Source organism: Acyrthosiphon pisum, chromosome A1 (genome assembly GCF_005508785.2).
Source record: "Acyrthosiphon pisum isolate AL4f chromosome A1, pea_aphid_22Mar2018_4r6ur, whole genome shotgun sequence".
Classification (NCBI taxonomy): domain Eukaryota; kingdom Metazoa; phylum Arthropoda; class Insecta; order Hemiptera; family Aphididae; genus Acyrthosiphon; species Acyrthosiphon pisum.
The window spans coordinates 13843117-13865117 of NC_042494.1; the positions used below are offsets into that span (position 1 = coordinate 13843117).

General features: G+C 28.8%; 3 protein-coding genes across 6 annotated transcripts in view; 2 read left to right on the plus strand and 1 right to left on the minus strand.

Annotated features, from left to right (window-relative positions):
- Window positions 1-1138: 1138 nt before the first annotated feature.
- Window positions 1139-7224, minus strand: LOC100570259 (transmembrane protein 39A). Its single transcript, XM_003242716.4, has 10 exons — window positions 6727-7224; window positions 5964-6134; window positions 5138-5277; window positions 4953-5051; window positions 4784-4884; window positions 4057-4217; window positions 2016-2113; window positions 1801-1887; window positions 1624-1744; window positions 1139-1563 (listed from the first exon to the last, which is right to left on the minus strand). Exons 1-10 carry the CDS (start codon window positions 6763-6765, stop codon window positions 1339-1341), a joined length of 1242 nt encoding a protein of 413 aa, XP_003242764.1. The 5' UTR covers window positions 6766-7224; the 3' UTR covers window positions 1139-1338.
- A 220-nt stretch (window positions 7225-7444) lies between these two features.
- Window positions 7445-14041, plus strand: LOC100165395 (ATP-dependent RNA helicase SUV3 homolog, mitochondrial). Of its 2 annotated transcripts, XM_001949806.5 has the most exons (15): window positions 7445-7793; window positions 7951-8177; window positions 8278-8500; window positions 10226-10394; window positions 11048-11159; window positions 11256-11425; window positions 11501-11617; window positions 11679-11836; window positions 11901-12042; window positions 12125-12283; window positions 12357-12536; window positions 12667-12815; window positions 12900-13090; window positions 13150-13271; window positions 13766-14041. In XM_001949806.5, the coding sequence occupies exons 1-15, from the start codon at window positions 7726-7728 to the stop codon at window positions 13880-13882; spliced, it is 2304 nt and encodes a 767-aa protein (XP_001949841.2). In that variant the 5' UTR covers window positions 7445-7725; the 3' UTR covers window positions 13883-14041. The 2 variants fall into 2 exon arrangements, with proteins under 2 accessions (XP_001949841.2, XP_016657831.1); XM_016802342.2 differs by lacking the exon at window positions 7445-7793 and having other exon boundaries at window positions 8074-8177; window positions 8264-8500.
- Window positions 14042-14927: 886 nt separating this feature from the next.
- Window positions 14928-22001, plus strand: part of LOC100160993 (CAP-Gly domain-containing linker protein 1) — a 34969-nt gene continuing 27895 nt past the window's right edge. Inside the window, exon 1 of one of the 3 annotated variants that reach the window (XM_008182252.2) lies at window positions 14928-15130. The gene's annotated coding sequence lies outside the window, so the exon portion shown is untranslated. The remainder of the gene's footprint in view (window positions 15131-22001) is intronic. The other 2 variants (XM_016802339.2, XM_029486703.1) reach the window with 2 other exon arrangements.

Sequence of the window (22001 nt, forward strand, 5' to 3'; positions counted from 1 at the left end):
CAATATAGTATGCTCATCAGTTTTTATTGTATGAAATAGAATTATTGAAATACTATATATGTGTCTATCTTGTTCAGTATCTAACATAAATACAAAAGATTTAGAATCTTAATTGGATTTAGTGTTAAATTATTGAAGTTAGCTTACACAAATTACAAACATTGAATAAAAACAAAATGTGAAATGACAAATAATCTAAGGCAGTAAGGCATGTAAAAAGTTTTAAAAAATATGTACAATATATCATTAACTTTATATACATTGTAATTACTGTTTAAGTACTTATTCATTAATATAAACTTTTTGACTAGAATTGTACACAAAGTAAAAATTAAAAAAAAGATACAAAAAATTAAGGAACTTTCTATCATCACTATTAAAATAATTGTTGAAAAATATGTAGGGAAATTATAAAAATTATTGTTGCTAAATTGTTTACAAATTGAGCAAAACAAAATAATTTGCTTTAAATACTGCGCATAATAAGATATTATTAAGAGGATGTCACACCCGCATGTGTTGTCTGTTTTACAGACATACAACATAGGCAAAACACGTTTCCGTAGTCTGAGTAGAACTCGCTCAATTTAGGTTTTAGAGTGAAAATACTTATTATAAAATTGAATTGTGGCAATATTTCTGAGGGTAAGTTATTGCATTTTTCCCATATAATCAAAACAATGTTCATTATATTGTTTAGAAATAGAAAAAATTTCAACATTTTTAAAATAACTATAACTAAATTTTATTTTATTATTTTTAATTTTTATTAGATAATATACAATCTATGCACAAAGGCATAATAAGAATATGTGCTAGGATAAGTTTTAGCATGAAAAAGGTGAGGGAAGAAACCATCCAGTGATCGCACTTTCTAATATAACTAAATTAAAAAAAAAAAAACGCAACGAGTTTCCCTTAGAAATATTGTCACAATTCAATTTTATAATAGGTATTTTTGCTCTAGAACCAGAATTGAGCGAGTTCTACTCAGACTGCGTAAACACGTTTTTTTTCTAGGTCGTACGTGTGTTAGGGCCTGTTTTACAATCATAGTTTGAACCTCGGTTAAGCCTCACCCACTGATTTTACCAGCCGAATTCGGTGGTTTAACCTTAGTTCAACGATTGTAATACGGGTACTAAGACGGAGACAATAAATGCGGGTGCGACAACATAACATTCAAATCTTATATTATAATATAATTTAAATCTAGCACAAGTTTATTAGTTTTTCATAATCTAGTTATTAAACACACCTACATTCAACCAATAAAAAAAAAAAAAAAAAATAAAGTCTGACATTAAGGTTTTTTTCAATTCAGAAAATGTTAACAGTCTATTGAGTTTTTTCCTTTAACAATTTGTATATCTTGGCAGTCATACGGTAATTAAATAAAGTCTTACACAGTGTAACATAATTTAATAGCATTACAAATGAAAGGTAAAATATATGATGCCATTGAAAACTGATGACCAGTGCTATAATCAATACTATCATAAATGATACTTGCATAGAAGCCAATGTAAAAAATATTGTTTCTGAAGGATTACTGAAAATTCTCTAAAGAAAAAGAAAATAGATTATCAAAAACTTATTTCAGTCCAAAATATATATACTCACATAAAAAACTTTATCAGCATTTTTTCCTGGTTCAGCTACATTTGATACTCCTTCAGCCTTATACAAACATTGATTATGTCGAACTAATGATCCTTGTTGCCATACCACTTCTTCTGACCATCTGAAATATTCTATCAGTTAACAACCAACACAAGAACAAATAATATTGATACATACAAATGTATCGGTAAGTGAGGGCGATCTAATTTTACTCTCTTCCAACGACCCAAGTGCATAGCTGCTTTATGTAAGTGATCAAAATACCTATGAATATTAAAATTAAAAATAATTAAAACTTTTGTAAAAGTTATTTATAAATCTCTACATAATAATGTATTATATTTAAAAAAAGTATTAAAATTTGTATTTTATTAGTATACATAATTCCTTACTTAACAGGATAATAATGAATGCATAGCATCATGCCCATAGTCATCATTACAAAAGGAAAATGCATTAACACCCAATGCTCTTCATAAACCACATAAGTCTAAAATATATTTATAAACATAAAATTAAATAAAAAATCATTTAATTGAATTAATTAAATGAATTGTATAAAAAAAGAGGGAAAATTATCTAAACAATAAAACAAATTCTAAAATTATGTGTATCAAAATTGGGTATTGGTTTAGTATGTGACCTACTGAGTGAAAATCGAGGTTAGTATGTGACCTATATTATCTATATTATAAACGTGCAGGTACCAAATTATCAATAGGTAAGATAAATTTTTTGTAATAAACAAAGTAATACACAAAAAGCGTATTGCTAAAAATATTTTAAAAATTAAATATACATTTTATAATAATAATAATATTTTCTTTACTACGGAAATAAATGCCAAATAGTTTTTTTATTTTCGTATAATATGTATAAAATATAATATTATACACATACATTATCAGTAATTTATATACAACAATAATAATAATATAAATAATAAGAATAATAATAAAAGAAGAAATCAGTATTATTATCATACATTATAATATTTAAACTTATAAAAAAAAAACGAGATATTTATTATACTTTTATTGAACCATTATAGTTGGTACCTAATTTGTAATGTGTTTCTTAAAACATTTGCCATAAACATATTTAAAGAATTTAAAAAAAGAATCAATATATTTTATTGAGTTACCTGTGGTCATTAAAATATTGGATGGATAATTTTATAATAATATAATTGAATGTAAATGATTTTGACATTGTTAAACGTAATCCTGTATTATTTTATATTTTTATTACTAATTTAATAATTAATAACATAATTTTATGATTTTTAATTTGACTGCTTTTTAATGAATTATTAGTCCCGTTGGTCACATACTAAATGAATACCCAAAATTGTTTTAATAAAAAATCAATAGCATACAATTTGAAACAATGGATTTTACTCATATTGATATAAGATGACAAAATGAACAGTTAGTCACGGTTAAAATATTTAATTCAAAATAAAACTTTTTGGTGTAACAAATTTTGTTATTCTTATTGTTAGAAAAAATTAATATGATTTTGTTAGAATTATTAGTTAGTTTCTGGTACATCACACTATTCCAGATTGTCCTGAAGTCCAGTCCAATAGAGCAATAAATCAGTATGGCTAAATTTAAAAAATAAATTGCAAGTTTATTTTTCAGCCAATATTGGTTGGATAATTTTCCCCTAAACTAATTATATATATAGTAAAACACAATATACTCATTTTTATAAAAAGTGAATTAGTGGTGTTTCTATAGCTGTTAATATAGTGAAATATTCAAATATCTATTCACCAGTGGCGAATGCTGACTCCGATGTATGGGCATTCTCATTTATCATAATGTATTATAGTTCTATTTAATTTATATATAGGACTTTAGTTTAATTTATATATAGGACTTTAATTTAATTAATATTAATTATATTACAAAATTCATTGACGAAGCGCAACCGACTGAGCATGCCTTGGGTGGTTAGTACCACTGCTAAAGGTCTCGATTTCACAGCTATAATACGCGTTGTATAGCTTGCGCACACAGCTATTGCATGCTGTTGGTAAATGTTACGATATAAATAGGTATACCAGAAATAAATGAAATTTTTGTCATACGTTATGATTTTTTTAAATACGTAATATTATATTATTGATGACAAAATAATTTTTGTATTTTTATTAATTAAGTTTTTATTGTTAAGCATGCCTGGAGCGAATTCGCCACTGCTATTCACAAAATACAGACACCTCTTGACAGTGTGAAAACTCTTTATAATAGACAATAATAAATTGTAAATACTCATACAGTCCAGCTAAGAGGTCCTTGTATGGTTTATTTTCCCAATAGTGGACACATATTTTTCAATGTCTATTACATAGAGATTCATACATGAAAAATCAGAAAATTATGAAGTACAATGTGTTTAATTAAAAACAATAACATAACATACTTGTACAAATACTAGTGGTAAAAAGCATGCATAATATGCTGAGAAAAAAGAAGAAAACAGTATTTGGGTTAGCCTATTATTAAAATCATCTCTCATATTTTCCACTTCTGATCGAATTATTTTTGGGTTCGATGTACATATGTGCATATTTGTATATTGAACTGAAAATGTTAGAAGTTATGATAAATAAGTAGTAAAAAATTATAGCAATGTTATATGATTATAAAACAATTATTGTTAAATGGTTGCCATTTGTACTAAAAAATTAAGCATTGATATCTAGGTCTCCCAACAAAATGTTCCAAAGTGTCCAGATCTAAGATGGTAAAAAATTTTGGTGGCCAAATAAAATTATTATTACATGACCAATTATACTTAATGTCATTGATTGAATAAATATTTTGGCTGTCATATAGTATGGGGTCTACTGGCAAATGTACGTAATAGTATGCAGTCTACTGGCGATTTACAAATATTATATGCGGTTAGCGGACTAAAAATAAAGGTAGACTACATCCTATAGCAGATGGCAACAGCCAGTAGAACACATTTTCCGGTAGACCGCATACTATATTATGACAGCCAACATTTTATAATCATGTTTTAATTTTATTTATTTACCTTTTACAAAATAGCAACCCTAGTCAATAAAAAAAAATTAATGTTTTTTAAACTGTTAATTTAAAGCTAAAAAGTATAAATGTTAATAATAATTTAAAAAACTTACTTAATGATTTACCATTGATAATTATTTCTTTTTCACTAATACACATCATATCGAAAAATGGGCATGCTTTGAAACCATAATAGCATAAATAACCAATTATCCTAAAATAAACCAATAGTTAGTTACATAATTAAAACACTTATTATATACAAATAAATTATTGACTTACGGCATAAATAAGTAAATTATTATTAAATAATCATACTTTAAATAGAGATCAAATGCCAATAGGGCTAAAAAAAGAAACAGCATGACTGAAACAAATATTCTGAAAATATTTATGGTAAACAAGATTTATTTAAATGTACATAATAAAAAATATAGTTCACATACAAAATAAAAGAAAAATCTTACCTAATGAACAGTCTTATAAATTTCCAATAATTTTGAGGACATAACATGTGGAAAACCCATGTTATTAAGCAATATATAAATCTTCGACAATGCATAGCTAGTATAAATGTAACCACTTGATAATCAATTAAATGTATTTTCTGAAAACAAATAATAAAATAAATGTTGATTATTATAAAATCATAAGATTTAATAATGTGAATTTATTTTAAATTATTTATCCACCCTGCTAAACAAATTTACTAATATTATTCTATAGTCCATATTTTAGTTATTATTAATATGACAGACTTAAAAAAATATTAAAAATACTTAACATGCCTTTTAATTAGGTCATTATAGGTTATAATTAATTAAAAATGATTAGAAATTCATAAGTATAATACATAACTTTGATACTCATAATATTACATTCATATTAAAGAGTCACAAATCCATTTATATTATACTACTTTACTATCTGAAATAATCATATGATCATTCTTTTTTTCATAAGCTTTTGTAAATAATATGATCTTAAAAATTGAGTTGTATAAATAAAATTTACCATTTATCAAGAATAAAATAAACTATTAACATCAGTTAAATTAACTTCTTCTTTCTGTACTGTTTTTTATTTAATTGTTATTTGTTATAGTAAAAAAAGTTAAGTTTTGAATTATATTAGTTCTTTTATTGTAATATAAACTATTAATGCAAAATAAAAATAATATATATTTACCTTTTGTATATTTTTAACATGATAATATTTAATTTAGAATTATCGCATAGATATATTATCTAAAAAACAAATGTAATGAAATATTATATTAGTATAATATCTTACCCATAAAGTATAATTTGAATTGGGTAACCACCATACTGATCTATAAATGTTTAAATATTGCAAATAAGTGGAAAACGAAGCAAAAACCACCATCAACCCTTCAAATGTTATATTGCCATCATTATACATACGTGGGGATGTGACTCGTGGTAGTGTGTCATCAGATTTCATCTAGTACAATAAAACATTAATTATAATATACAAGGTATGTAACAATCTTGAAAATGAATATACTGGGCAGATCTCTGCTGCAACTCAGTTGTTCATGATATTGGTAGGTACTCTGTCAGGTCGCATAATCAATTTTAATGTGTCACAAATGACATAGTTTAACATGTCTTATGTGACACATAAATTTACTATGCATACGAGCATAATCATTTAATGAATCAATAGTGAGCTAACGGTCCCTTAAAAATAATTTAGAGGCCCTTTGAATTTTGAACCAATTGTTTATGCAACCTTGCATTAGATAAGTCAATCAAAGTCAATAACATGGATGAAATACATAATTTTTCTAATCGACCTGTTTATATTATGTAATATGAAAATAATTTATAATTGTTTTCAAAAAATGTAAGTAAGTACTTGGGTATTAACACTTAATTTTGATAATATACACAGGTTATTTTGTCTATGGTTGAGATACATTTGAAAAATACTTAGACACCATTAAAATATTTCATTCTGATTTTGTTCAGAAGAATACAGAAATTACATGTATTTAAGTACAGTAATTTGTTAAAATCCAACAAAGACTTACTTTTTTTAAACAGTCTGCCAAAAAATTAAAAAACTCCATTGCTTTACTTTTGTAAGCAAAACAAATTTCGTTTCCTTAGTTTAAAATGTTAGAAAACAATAAGTCAATAACTCATTCATTGATTTTTTTTTCGTGTTCCATAGAACGTTAATATAAAGATAGTTTCGATAACTAGATTGGAGTGGTTTTAATGTTGTATATAATATTAGACATCATGCCTTTTCGTGACAGTTTAAAATTAGAACAATTTGTTAGCGTTTCTTAAACATCTTTAAAAATAAATGCGCGATGGTTCTGAAATAGTGAAGGTTTCAGTGTTCATAGTGCTTCATACCGAAACATATAAATTTACTACCTATTGAAGTAATGAAGTATGTAAGTACGAAACTACAACAACTGTCAACTACGGTATAAATGTATAATTGTATTAATGTATAATAGTATATTATGTTTATAGTCAATACGATAATACAATGGTGCACCATGGTACACGTGATAATAAATAATAATACTGATAATAAATCAATAAATCATGGTATAGACCATGAACTAAGTACATAAAATAGTATTTTAAAATGTTGTGCAGCCGCTAAATATTGAAATGTATGTATAATCTGTGGTAACATGTGGTAGGTCGTATAAACCCAAGGTTATTATCTATAAACGTTGGTATAAACCATGAATGTTGGGGATAAAAAAATTATCCGGTGATAAGAAGGCACATTTTCAAATCTTTATGCACGACGAACTAATAACCGAGTAGTAAGCACATACTATTATACTAGTATTCTAATACATAGACAAGTATATAAAATAAGTGCTCTAATAAGTAGTATGTAATATGTATCAATCGATTTGGCTATTAAACTGATACACTGGCGTCAATTAAAAAAACTGAATAATTTTTAATAATACTGACTTGTTTTGTTGTAAAATTATCGACTGGCCAGCCGACAGTCACAACTCGCTCTAGGTTTAATAATATTTCAATTTCAAAGAATGAATATTTTTACTACTTTATGTGCAAATAAGTACCGACATTATAGTACACTAATAAAATATCACAGGTATTCTAGAAGTTATTGTTAATTATTGTTTTAATATATTTTGTTATTTAGTGTTTACATAATGTAATTTAATGATAATATTTCATCTTTAGACTATTTGTATTTCAGTTTGTATTGATCAGTAATTTTTAATTTTTAATTGATTTTGAATTTATAGATATGGCAGACCAAAATTTACTTCTGTAGTTATGCAGAAAAGATTTAAAAAAGATGATAATTTGTCTACTCTATTTGTCCCAGTACCTGTAAAGCCAAATCCAGATGATATAAATGTTGGTATTGAACTTACTGGTAGACTGAATAAAGGCGATCTTTTAAAAGTACTAAACAGATTTTACCAGAAGCCTGAAATCAAACAGTTGGCTTTAGAAAATGGATTAGATAGTAAGATACTTTTTACAAATCTTACCAAACCATAAATATAATAAAATCTTTATATTTCTATGGATCAAACCCAATTTACATTATAGTTATTATGTTTTAGATTATTTGCAGCACCAAGCATACATAAGTTTTAGAAGATATTGTCTCGAAGCCAATACATTGCCTGTTGATCTTCATGTAGTTATTAGTGATATTTTACAAGGGGCTGGACATGTAGATGATATACTTCCATATTTCTTGAGACATGCAAAACAAATGTTTCCACATCTTGAGTGTATGGATGATTTAAAGAAAATAAGCGATCTTCGATCACCTGCCAATTGGTTTGCTTATTTTATTTTAATAGATTATACTTTAAATACAGATGCTTAAAGGATAATTGTCTTAAACCTAACTTGCTTCTAAGGAACAGTCTTTTAAAAACACTTCAAATTCATATTTAATTATGTTTTTAATACTCTCTTAGAAGATACCAATATTATAATAATTCTAATAAAAATGACTTCAATTTTTCAAATAATTTCTATAATGTTGAACCATATTATAGGGAAATATTATAGGGAATTAAGTTTTAAATATTGAATAACACATGCCAATTGCCGGACAAGTTTTCAAATATATTTAGATTACTAATTATATTTAAATACTAAACAAGAGTGTTGGTTAGGCTTCACATTTCAGTTTCTTACCATTTTTTTAAAATTTATTTATGATATTTACTAGATTATTGGTAACGATTATGTTACATTCTTTGAATATTTCTAAACATTATGAAGGAATGGATGCATAATTTTTTCAATAGCAGCAAAAATATAAAATCTAATAAAAACCCATTAAATAAATAAATAAATCTAATAATTACTATACGCTCAACATAAAGTAGCTAGGCCTGCGCGATTATTCTTTGACACAATTGATTATCAATTATAGGTTCCAATCAACTTTACTGGTTAATCAGATATCCGATTAATCAATCGATCAATTCAATAATTCAACAATCGAATTAAAAAACCAATTAATTTCAAAATAAATAATATGGTAGTAAATTATATGGCCTTAAATTCAGTCCTTAAAATTGTGTGTACTACGACACACTTTGTGTAGCACGAAGTTTAAAAATGTGTTATTCTAATTGGACCTTTATAATAAAATTATGTATAATTTTATATCTTCACATTTTTTTAAAATATTTTAATGGGTTTTTTTCAAACCACATTTTAATTATTTTCTACATTCTACATAGACACACTGTTAACAATATTTTGTGTTGTTACGTCTTATACTCTTATTATAGTTATTATTATAAACTATTCATTGTGATTGAGAGTAGCTATTTTTATTATTATCAGCTTAGTGCTGAACTGTGGTATATAGTATAATTGTGTTTTGTTTGTTTATCTAAAAATAATATAGATTTGACCGATTCGGGACTATGTGTGTAGTACGAAAATTTGGATATTTTAAGGACTAGGCCCCTAATATAATGGATATTGGATAGTCAGAATCACATTTTTTTTATTATTGTCTTTCTTTATTACTGACTGGTTGTGTACAATGTACAATGACATTGTACATGACAAACAATTTCAAAAAAACTTTAGCATAATTCATTAAATAACAATTACAAAATAATTATATTGTAACAAAATAAATAAAAAATTGTTAAGACATAAGTAATGTCATATATAAAAAAAATAAAAAAAAACAATCAATAATCAATTAATGATTATTTTTTTATCGATTGATCGATATTAATCAATTTAATCGAAATAACAATTAATCGGTGTATTATGATATTGTGAAATCACCGATATAACTGATTAACTATATGTATAATCGATTAATCGTTATAACCGCGCAGGCCTAAAAGTAATTATGTTTATCAAGTAGTAAGTAATTATTAAATTGATGAACACAAATATATTAACACGACAATTACTTTATTTTTAATACAATACATATTTTATGTCAAACCGAGCATTAGCTTAAATTCTAAAGTATATTATATAGTGTTTAAATTAATGTTATATTATGATCATTTTGTATAGGTATCCAGAGGCAAGAGCTATTAACCGCAAAATTATATTCCATGCTGGTCCAACAAATAGTGGAAAAACATATCATGCTTTAGAAAAATACTTGTCATCCAATTCAGGAGTGTACTGTGGACCTTTAAAACTTTTAGCGACTGAGGTGTATCGCAAATCAAACGAAAGAGTAAGATAACAATAAAATAAAATATTTTGATTTCATTTGATAGTTGAACTTTTCATAATTTTCACTCTTGGTCTAGAATATAAAAATGTTTGTAATAAACTCTTATTTTATAAAACAATGCATAACCGAAAATACATGTACAGTGTTCTATATAAGTGTCGACACTCATTATTTCAAAAAGTTTCATCTGTTTTGAAAATATTTTTTTTACATATTACGATGTAATTTCTGAAAACAAATTATATATTTTATGTTTTTGCTTTTTTTGAATGACATTTACATGATATATTTTTAATTTCATATTTCTAAGCAGAATATTTTAGTCTATAAGCATCAAATTTTGGAGAAGCAGTTCATTAGTTATAAGCATTTAAAGTTTAGATAAGCGGAGTAGAGTGGTCAGGGGTACCCTTCAAAATGTTATCTACTACTTTGTTCATCAAAACTTTATATATTTATAAGTTATAAATAATAACTAATAAACTACTTGTCCGAATTTGATTTTTATAGATTAGAATTTTTAGAATAATATTACGCTTTAGAATATGAAATAAAAAATGTTTAGTATCATTCAAAAAACTAAAAAAACTTAAAAAAAATAAGAAATAATAATAAATTATATTTTTTCTAATATACAATTTTAAATATCCTAGGGTACACCTTGCGATTTGGTTACTGGAGAAGAAAGAAAATTTGCCGATGAAAAAAATGAAGCTTCAAAACATGTGTCTTGCACTGTTGAAATGGCAAATGTAAACACACCATGTAAGTTAACTATGTATTCTTTATGTATTATTTTTTTGCAAAAAAAAAATAAATATTGATAGCTTTGAGCTACTAATGGGTTTTTCTATATTTCAGATGATATTGCAGTAATTGATGAAATTCAAATGATGAAGGATCCTAGTCGTGGTTGGGCTTGGACAAGAGCTTTGCTTGGTTTAGTGGCCAATGAAATTCATATTTGTGGTGAAGAAGGTGCAGTTGATTTGGTTAAAGGTTTAATGATAACCACTGGTGAAGATGTTCAGGTATTGTATTAAAAATAATAATTTTCTTTTTTGTTTAGTTTTGTTTAATTTATGTTACTTTTGATTTGTTGTAAGGTTTGTAGGTATAAACGCCTTACTGAATTAACTGTCGAAAATTCAGCAGTTTGTACTTTGGACAATATTGTACCAGGTGATTGTATTGTTTGCTTCAGTAAAAATGATGTGTACACGGTAATAAAATATATTTGAGTATGACTGAGAGATTTACTATTAAAAATATATATTAATTTAGGTAAGTCGAGGGATAGAATCTAGAGGTATTGAAGTAGCAGTTATATATGGTGGTCTGCCGCCTAATACAAAATTGGCTCAAGCACAAAAGTTTAATGACCCTAAAAATTCTTGTAGTGTTCTAGTTGCTACTGATGCTATTGGAATGGGATTAAACTTGTAAGTTGTACAATTATTTTTTGTATAATTGTCAGTTGCTGAAACAAAAGTTTTATATTTTTAGGAGTATTAGAAGAGTTATATTTTATTCATTAATAAAACCAACTTTAAATGAAAAGGGAGAAAAGGAAATGGATACTATTTCAGTGTCACAAGCACTTCAAATCGCCGGACGAGCGGGACGTTATGGAACACAATATGAAAAAGTGATTAAATGAATTCATAAATATTATTCATTATTTATTTATCTACTTTTTTATAATTTAAAAACATTTTGTATTGTTTAAGGGTTGTGTAACAACATTTAAGCCTCAAGACTTACCTACCTTAAGGAATATATTATCAGAAAAACCAGAACCAATACTTAAAGCAGGACTCCATCCAACTGCTGATCAAATAGAATTATATGCATACCATTTGCCAAATTCTACATTATCTAATCTTGTGGTTAGTGAAATAAAATTATAATTTATTTAATATATTCATGCAATATATTTTATAATTCATTTTTTGGTATTAGGATATATTTATTTCATTATCAACAGTCGACGACTCATTGTATTTCATGTGCAATATAGAAGATTTTAAATTTCTTGCTGATATGATACAGCATGTACCATTACCACTAAGAGCAAGATACGTTTTTTGTTGTGCCCCCATTAACAGAAAAATGCCATTTGTTTGCACCATGTTTCTTAAGGTATATACTGTGATTAAAATAAGCAATTACTAGGTAATAATGTCTATTATATTATAATGAATGATAACTAATTTTAATTTGAGTTAAAAATTCAATATTTAATGTAAGTTAAAATTTTTATTTTTAACAGTATGCAAGACAATATAGTAAAAATGAATCTATTACATTTGATTGGTTATGCAAACATATTGGATGGCCTTTCACTATTCCAAAAACGATTATTGACTTGGTACATTTAGAAGCAGTGTTTGATGTTCTGGATTTATACTTATGGTTTAGGTTTGTATTATTTTTTAATTTGACTCATTGAAAAAAAAATCATTATTTTATTGTAGTAGTTATAGTACATGATTTATGATATAGCTATAGGTTTTCTGATCTATTTCTTGAAGCAAATTTAGTGAGAGACATGCAATCAGAATTAGATGATATTATTGAACAAGGTGTGGTTCAAATTACTAGGTTGTTAAAAAATTCTGAATCATCTAGTCCAAGTAGTGATTCAATTGAGGAAGATTTCAATGTTGCAAGACATAAACATAACTATTTAAGAGGTATATCTTAAAATCATTGCATATAATGTATAAATAAGTGTTAAATTAAATGTCTTTAGGTTCAGACCAAAGAAATTTCAATAAAAATCATATAGGAAAGGGAAGGCTAACAGAAAGACTTTTAGCTCAAGGATTATTGACACCTAACATGCTAGATGAGTTACAAAAAGAATGGGATAAAGTAAGTAAGAAAATATTTTGGTATTTGTTTAGTGTGACCATTTTTCTTGTCTAAAAAGGTTTAAGAATTACTGATGCCCATCGGATAAAATCATAAAAAGCTTACTTCACAAAATAATTAAATGAATAATACTTTTATAAAATATGAATATTTAATTGTAAAATAACATTTGAATTAAACTTTTTTGAAATGTTATGTATTTATAATATAGATATAACTTATGAATGAATAATTATAGTGGTTAATGTCTTGATGGTGTCAATTTTATTGCTTAAATTTATGAATGAATCATAGATAATAAAATATTTATTTTTATCATACTAACATAATATTAGTGTTCTACATTTTTGATTTTCATGAAAGTAGGATAAAATCAGTATCAGTATTGGTCACACTAACATTTTGTTTGGAGTGGTAGGATATAAAAAGTAATACTGTTTTGAGTGTTGTTTTTGCACATAAATTAATAATAATTATTAATAATATATTTTTAGAGTAAAAATAAACATGAAGATCATATTGAAAGTGATGTTGATAATGATGATGACCCACCCCCTCAACCTAATCACCCAAATAATAAAAGATCCAGGAGAAGGAGAAGAAAATATTAGATAATAATATGTAGTATTATATTGTTTTATTTTACTGTACATATTATATAACAGAGACTACAGTTATATTATATTTATTTATTATGTGACAGTAATATTATAATATATTTTGTATTTTTTTAAAATCATGAAAATATAGAATCGTATTTAAGTGTTAAATTATAAATTATGAATGGAATGCAGAAATAAAAAAAAAAATTGGATTATTGTAAAATAAAAAAATATATTTAAATACAAGACTTCAAGATTATAATATTTTTCTTATATTTACTATTATTAAAACAGTCTTTAGTAATGGCTGCTCAAATTTAATTTTATTGGATGCAAATGTAATTGTTTTACGAGGTTCTAAAAAGGGTGTTTATGGCTTGAAAGCAAGTGTGGTAGTTTTCAAGCAGAAATGTTAGGGTCAAGGGGTGGGCATTAAATCTACAAAATCCATAAAATAACCACATATAGGTACATTTTTGCAACTTGGGTGTACGCAGTACAAGTGCCAAAGTGAGAAGGTGGATTCCACTCAAAAATAATGTACTAAAGTATATATTAGTATATTACCTATCTTATATTGCACTAGCTCATCCTACACGAGATAACATGTTGCCAGTGACAAATTAAATAAAGGATTAAATAATGATAGTAGATTTGTGGATTTACTCCTCGTTAAATATTTACTCCAGTACACCACGATATATTATGTATTTTTAACAATAATTTGGGTAGTTTTGACCAAATATAAAATACACGTCTACAATGATATTATGCAATTATAATAACTATTTCATTTTCTGTAACCTATCACCAATGGCAACCCTATACAAACAAGAAAATATCAGTTTTTCGTGAGCCAAAAAACCTCAGCGTATGACCCATAGATTGTATTCAGTATTGTAACATGTTAAACATTAAAATAAGAATTAAATAAATGTTAGACTATTATTTTTTGTATGATAATATTATCACACAATTAAATTAAATTAATGCTGTGATAGTATAAGTGGCTCCAACATCAGGTTGGTAATGTTCACACATAAACCGTTATTATCATTATAAGAGTCAAGAGATAACTGTACTTGCCAGTTGCCTAATGCCTTATATTTTTTCATTATTATTTCTGAATTATTGTATTTTTCATTTAAATTTCGTTATTTTTGTTTCATCTATATTTTGTTAAGTGTTATGCGTTATACGTAATTTCTAATTAATAACCAGGAAATCACTGATCGATAGGTACTATAAATATTGCAGGTAAGGGAAATCGTACGTTTATATATTAATCATTATTAATTGAATGTACTAATAACTGTTAGACTATGATAACATCCTTTATACGTATATGTAGTCCTATTAAATAACTTACCATTTACCAATGAACGTAATAAATAAGTAATTTTGCGATTTTTGAATTTAGGTGGTATTTATTGAGTAATAAGTTAGGTACAATAATAATTTGTAGATATTTTTATGTACCTATTATAATCATGATTTTAAACACTAGTTATTGAGTACCGAGTCTGTACAAGTTAAATATAATGTACTGTTCTAATTTTGGTCAGTGTGCTGTATTAATTTTACTACGGTCATTTTGTTGATATTTGTTTACTGTGCATTTGTATATGATCAATGTTTATAATATTTTAATGCAATAGGTATAATAAATTAGGTGAATATTATACATTTATATTAAATATTATACTATATTTGCAAGACTTGTGAACTATAGCTTAATGTATTTACTTTCCTATAGAGTATAAAGTAATAATATTACTGACATTTTACATTAAACAACAGTGTATGGATTCTTCATTTCTTCTGACATCTGAATTTAATTTTTAATATTTATGTTAAATTTTAGAAATTTTATTTTACAAAACAATTTGTCCAGGTACCTAGAGTTTTGTTACAATTTTGTTCAGTAAAACTAGTAAAACCACATTAAATGTAATATATTCTGAGGTAAAACTAGATTATGGGTAAGTTGGTAATCTATTTTTGGATTATAAAAATGTTTGGGACCTACATTAATATTCTAAAATTATTTTTTCAAATTAGTAGTACTTGCACAAACTTAAAGTCCATTTTTTCTATGTAGGTGATTTAATTAATTCCACTATTTAACATTTTAATCCCATTTTTCTATTCATCATACCTAAGAATATACAAGACAAATGTAGATAGTATATTTTAATTCGTAAGATATTTATAATTCCAAATTTTTAAAAACAATATCACATATTTTTAAAGCTGACTATCTTTTGATTTTTTCTTTAACGTTCTCTTTTCATTACCTTCTAAAATTTTAAATTATTTGATTTTATGCTAACTTGAGAGAAGTGATATTAAAATTGTTTAACCGTAATCACTAATCAAATAAGGAAATAATACTGAAATTTAAAATTATCTTATTATAAAAAAAGGGTAGGTAAGTGGATGTCGCTCTGCTGTACAGTAAGTTACGAGTGGGTCAATGTATAATGGATTGTATTAAACTTGAATTCAATGAAATAATTCATTGTACCTATAAGAAAAATGATTCTGAGAGGTGACAGTTTGTCAGTCTAAATATTTTATATTGTTATTATTTATTATAGCCTGTAAGTTAAATTAATGTTATATTATTATTTATGATTCTGAGAGGAGCGATGAATGTAATGATTGAATAATTGATGAATAATTTTACAATGATGTGTGTTTTTTTTTTCTTTTTGTGTCTGTCACCACCGTTTGGAGCAGTAAAACCGCTTCGATATTCTTCAACAGTATTTTGTTCGATGGGAAAGTGAATCTAGTTGTTGCATTCGGGAGGCCAAAATTTAAAATTTCCAATAGTTTTCTAAAGTGCAGGGAAAAACAACTTAAAAATTAAGGGAAAACAGAAATTTTTACGCCAAATCGGTTTTCCACAAAATTGATTTTGGTTTTTGGTGTAACTCTAAAATAAATGAACGTATATACATGCAATTTTCACTGGTTGTTTATATTTCCATTTTCTATACACGATAAAATTTTCAAAATATTTTGATTTGTTTTAATCTGTTTAGGAATATTTTCAGTTTCCAATTTTATTCGTCTTTTTTTCTATGAATGTCAATAAAACTTAATTTATTGGGTAAAAAAGCTTGACAATTTAATACAAGGCTCTTACTAAATTGTTACATTGCCATTTGAAAAATATTAAAAATCCTTAATCACAGTTTTTATTTATAAGCCTTTAAAGTTCAAATCTTGACTAAATACAGAAAAATTACGGAAATTAGCAAATTATTTTGAGTTGAGAATTTATAAAAATTTTTCGTTTTAAATCTAAGATTTGAAAATTTAATACAGGATTATTCATAAGTTGGCTACCTTTATAAAAAAAAAAATAAAAATGTCTACTAGGCAAATCCAATTAAATTGTTATGAATAGTTTCCAATAGCGCCGAGGAAAACAACATACAAATTAAGGGTAAACGGGATTTTCTTACGCAAAAACGGTTTTCGACAAAATCACATGTAACTCTAAAACAAATAAACGTATATACATGAAATTTTCACTGGTTGTTTATATTTGCATTTTCTATACATGATAAAATTTTCAAAATTTTCAAAATATTTTAATTTGTTTTGAACTGTTTAGGGACATTTTCAGTTTCCAATTCTATTAGTCTTTTAGATTCTGAGTGAAACGCGATGAATGTATTGATTTTACAATGATGTGTGTTTTTTTTGTGTCTGTCATCATCTTTTAAGACAGTAAAAATGCTTAAATTTTCTTCAACAGTATCTTTTCTGATATGATTGTGAATCTAGTTGGTACTTTGGTGGGGTAAAAAGCGCCGTGGAAAACAAAAGAATAATTAAGGAAAAACGGGAGTTTTTACTCAAATTTTGTTTTCGAGAAAATCGATTTTGGTTTTTGGTGCAACTCTTAAACAAATAACCGTAGGTACATGAAATTTACTGAATGTTTATATTAGCATTTTCTATCTGGATCCAGTTTTCTAAAGGATAAGATACATTTAAATGTATTTAAATGTGTTTTAATGTGTTATAGACTCATAGGCATACAAGTTGCTGTTCAAAGTTTGTATAATTGAATATTGAATTTAATTATTCATATATACCCAGGGTTTATAAAACATACCTACTTTGATTTATAAATTGTGTATTTAAATTTTCCAAATCAAACGGGAATCATCAATTTAGTAGGTACATGAGTATAATATATTAATATTATAACACCCAAGTTTTAAATTAAAAAAACGCTTGACAAGTCAGAGTGCATGTAAACTTTCTTGACTTTAATTTTTAGAAATGTATTAACTGATATCCTCGCTGATATCTCACCCAAGCGATATAACAATTTGAATCCAGGAAAAATGTCGGTGTGAACAACCCCACAAAAAATCATTTTCATTTAGTGAGATAGATCTCCGAAACCTGGGAGTGGATTTTGTTGTTTGGGGTCTTGTTAGATTCACATTGGCTAGGAGAAGTGCAGTGGAGATTTTCAGAACTTTATCTTTAATAGTTAATTCTCTACGAAACCCTAAAAAAAATTAAAACACATTTTATAGGGCGTTTTCTGATGTTTTTCAGCTTTACAGCTTTGTAGTGAATTACCGATTGAAGATAAAGTTCTGAAAATCTTGTTACGGAGCAGTAAGGCTACTGCCCGTGTCGTGAAAGAAATATTAACACATGATTATATTGATGTTATATCCCTTTTATTGTATAGAAAATAGTAAATGTTATTAGTGCCGGAGGCACGGGTTGCGTCGGTGGATCACTGCTAGGTTTAGCTGGATTCCTGGTATTTCGTCCAGCCGGGCGGCGGTGGTCTCCTTGATAATGCGGGCCCCGGTGTTCGACGTTATTAAGGATTCCCGGGTTGTCCGTGGTCCGCTCCCTGGACGTTGGTGGCGGTGACAGACCGTCCGAACTTGATGAGTTGCCGGTGTTCAGGTTTCCGTATCCGGGTGCGGTCGTAGCTAGTTGCGTCGGGTGTGGTGCAGGTCAGCTCTGGCGGTCGTCGGACCGGCGGTATCGTCGGGTCGATGAGTGGCGGCTTGGTCGACCAAAGATAGCGGCGATTTTGATCGGTCGCGCCGCTTGTAGTTCGTCACGTTCGGGTCACGGACCACTGTCCGGGTAGGTTGATATTCCGAGGTCGACCGAACGACGTGACTGGCGGTGTCGGCGGCGTTGCTTTTCCCTGACGTTCGGGAGTTGTTTATCGATCCGTTCTCTCGGCTTTCGTAGGCACGGCTGTTGTCTGGAGCGGCGTGGCGACTGGCGGATTATGCGGGCCGGTGATCTTGACTTTCCCGGTAAGTCTGGTCGTCGTTGTGGATCGGCGTAGTTGGCTGCAGGCTGGCTGGCTGTGAAGTGTCTTGGCTGCGGCGTCGTAGTTTGGCTGTTGTCGGTCTTCGTTTCTTCGATTCTTCTGTAGTAGTAAAGTTGTTGACTGTTTGAGAAGATATTGAAGACTGATAATTGTTCATTGCTTTGTGGGACGGCCATGGGGCCTATGTGCCAGGGTTAGCTGGGAAGTGGGTAGGTGAGCTAGGGGCAGTAACGTAGTCAGAGTTTTGAGCATGGCGGTATAAGACCTGACCTGTCGGATTAACGGAGTCGCTGTTCCATAGGGGGTGTTTGGCGTTTAGGTCGCCAGCAATTATAAACCAATCACAGCTGCTTGTCAGGAGGTTGAGGTCGCTTACAGCAAGAGGTGACTGAGGGCGTTTGTAAACAGCAGATATTTGGATTCGGTCTGGTCCTAGAGAGATCTCGACAGATGTTGAGTTTAATGAAGTTTTTAGATGCACCTGGTGGTGAACGATGCGTCGGTGAATGATAACGGTGGTTCCCCCATTTGCAGGAGAGCCCAGTCGGGGTGTATTATCAGCAGACCGATAGATGAAATAATTTTTAATTTTTAAGTTGATAGAAAATTTGAGTTTAGTTTCACCGATGAGTGCAATATCGATTTTTTCCTTATTTAAGAGGATCTTGAGTTCATCAATTTTATTTTTGATGCCATTGGCGTTCCAATGTATTATGCGTAGTGGTGTGCTAATCATTTTAAGGGGGAAGAAGATGTTGATAAATGAATTATTGTGAGTGTCATAATTGATTTTACGTCCTTGTTCGAGGACAATGCGTTTAACAAGTTTGATAGGAGGTTTAATACGTCGAAGATGTTGATTTTATTGTCATTACTTTTTTGAGACTTCTTAACAACGCTTGCGTATTGAATCGGGGTGTTTTAGTTTTGGAGTACTGATGTTACAATGTTTGAGTTGTCGGAGTTTGAGGTTTGGATTTTAACAGGAGTTTTGCTTTGAGGTGCTTTATCTGCGAGTTTTCGTAGGTAGTATGCGCAACTACGGAAGTTGGCAGTGTGGGTCCCTCCGCAGTTGCAGCATAACGGGGATTGTTCTGCAGTTTTTTGGCAGCTTTTTGCAGCGTGCGGGTCGCTGCATTTTACGCAGCGAAGAGGGTGGTCGCAATTCGATGATCTGTGGCCAAACCGTTGGCATGAGAAGCATTGTGCTGGACCGGATTTTTTGGAGATTTCTACTTTCACCGATAGGTAGAACAAATGGAAGAGCTCGTAGATTTCAGATGCTAAAAGGTTTTTAGACAATAATACAAGGCAGATAGGTAGGGGCTTGGACTTGTTCCCAAAGCGTTTTACAATTTTGACATCAAATCCTAAGCTGATTAGCTCGTTACTGATATCATCTTCCGAAATGTCAGTTGGAATGCCTTTAATTACAACCTTTAGTGTATGATTTTCGGGTAGAGTAAATGTGTGGAAGGTTATGGACAATTCGCGAAGAGTTTTTCGAATAAGACGGAATTGGTTGGGGGAGGAGACTTGAACTCTGACGGAACCGTCGGCAGTGATCTTGGCTTGTAGAACGTGGTTGATAGCGTTTAAGATTGATGGGGCAGTTTTTCGCCAATCGGAAGCATTTATGATAATGGGTGGAATACGAGTAGATGGAACGGAGTTGTTTGTTGATTTTTCATCAGATAGTTCAGGTGTTGGAGAGCGTGAAGTTGAAGATGGGCTACTAGACCAGCTATCTTTGGAGCTCACGATTTCAGATGAGGGGGTTGGTGATTTGGCTTGCGTTCGCTGAGGACCTCTTTTTTTAGATGATGAAATTGTCGATTTCTTTTTCCTCTTGCCCATGGCGAGAGGGGACTGGTTACGTGTTTGTGGATACTGTTGGGTCAAACCTTCGCTCCGATGCGAGACCCGGCCGTGTGACCGTTCGGGTACACTTGCCTCGTGGTCGAAAGTGTTGGGATGATTTAAATAAGTTTTTCTACTTACGTAGGTGTGTGTAGTATTGGAGATCGAAGAGTCAGTATGCGAAGAGCTTCGTTGAAGTGACGGACATCTACACTGATCGCTGATCGACTATAGACTGATGATAATTGTTCGGTGAATTGCACTGGTATATATACCCGCTAATTCACCATTGTCGAATCTGATTGGTTACCTTTTGTCGGTATGACGAATTATTACCGTACCGTTGCCTGGTGGTCGCCGTTGGTTTGGTGCGGTTTTCCCTCGTCATACTGGTGAAATATACTTCTATAAAATCTACCACTTGTCATGATACCTTGTGTATGTCGCGTGCTATTCTCTATTGTTAGTGGTCCTGAAAAGGACCATTTTGTGTTTTACTCCGTTACAATCTTCACTGCACTTCTCCTAACCAATATGAATCTAACAGACCCCAAACAACAAAATCCGTTATCCAGTTTTAGAAATCTACCACGCCAAATGAAAAGCCAGCAAAAAAAACTTTTTTTACATGTGAAAAATTTAATAATTTTTTTTTAAAAAGTTTTAATTCCACCTTTGTATCTACTTGATAATGCATTTTTAATGAGTAGTTATCAACCAATTTTCTAGCTATCATAGTTTAGAAGAAAAGTTAAAAAATAGAGATATTGGGACTCTTCATTTCGAAGTTTGTATGGATTCAAATCGTTATACCGTTTGGGTGTGATATTAAATCTCTTTCATTAATATTTTTTATTAAAGCTAGCTAATTTACCCACATAATCATTACTGAGTTACATTTTTATTATTTTCCTATTAAACACAAATTCT

Excerpts from the sequence above, each read along its gene's own strand:
- LOC100570259 (XM_003242716.4), bottom strand. The coding sequence starts at position 6,765 with ATGGAGTTTTTTAATTTTTTGGCAGACTGTTTAAAAAAA. Across the intron at positions 5,278-5,963 it reads ATTCAAATTATACTTTATGG|AAAATACATTTAATTGATTA; the intron begins GTAAGATATTAT and ends ATTTGTTTTCAG. Across the intron at positions 1,888-2,015 it reads ATTCATTATTATCCTGTTAA|GTATTTTGATCACTTACATA; the intron begins GTAAGGAATTAT and ends TAATATTCATAG.
- LOC100165395 (XM_001949806.5), top strand. The coding sequence starts at position 7,726 with ATGAATATTTTTACTACTTTATGTGCAAATAAGTACCGACATTATAGT. Across the intron at positions 8,501-10,225 it reads CTTCGATCACCTGCCAATTG|GTATCCAGAGGCAAGAGCTA; the intron begins GTTTGCTTATTT and ends CATTTTGTATAG. Across the intron at positions 13,272-13,765 it reads TACAAAAAGAATGGGATAAA|AGTAAAAATAAACATGAAGA; the intron begins GTAAGTAAGAAA and ends ATATATTTTTAG.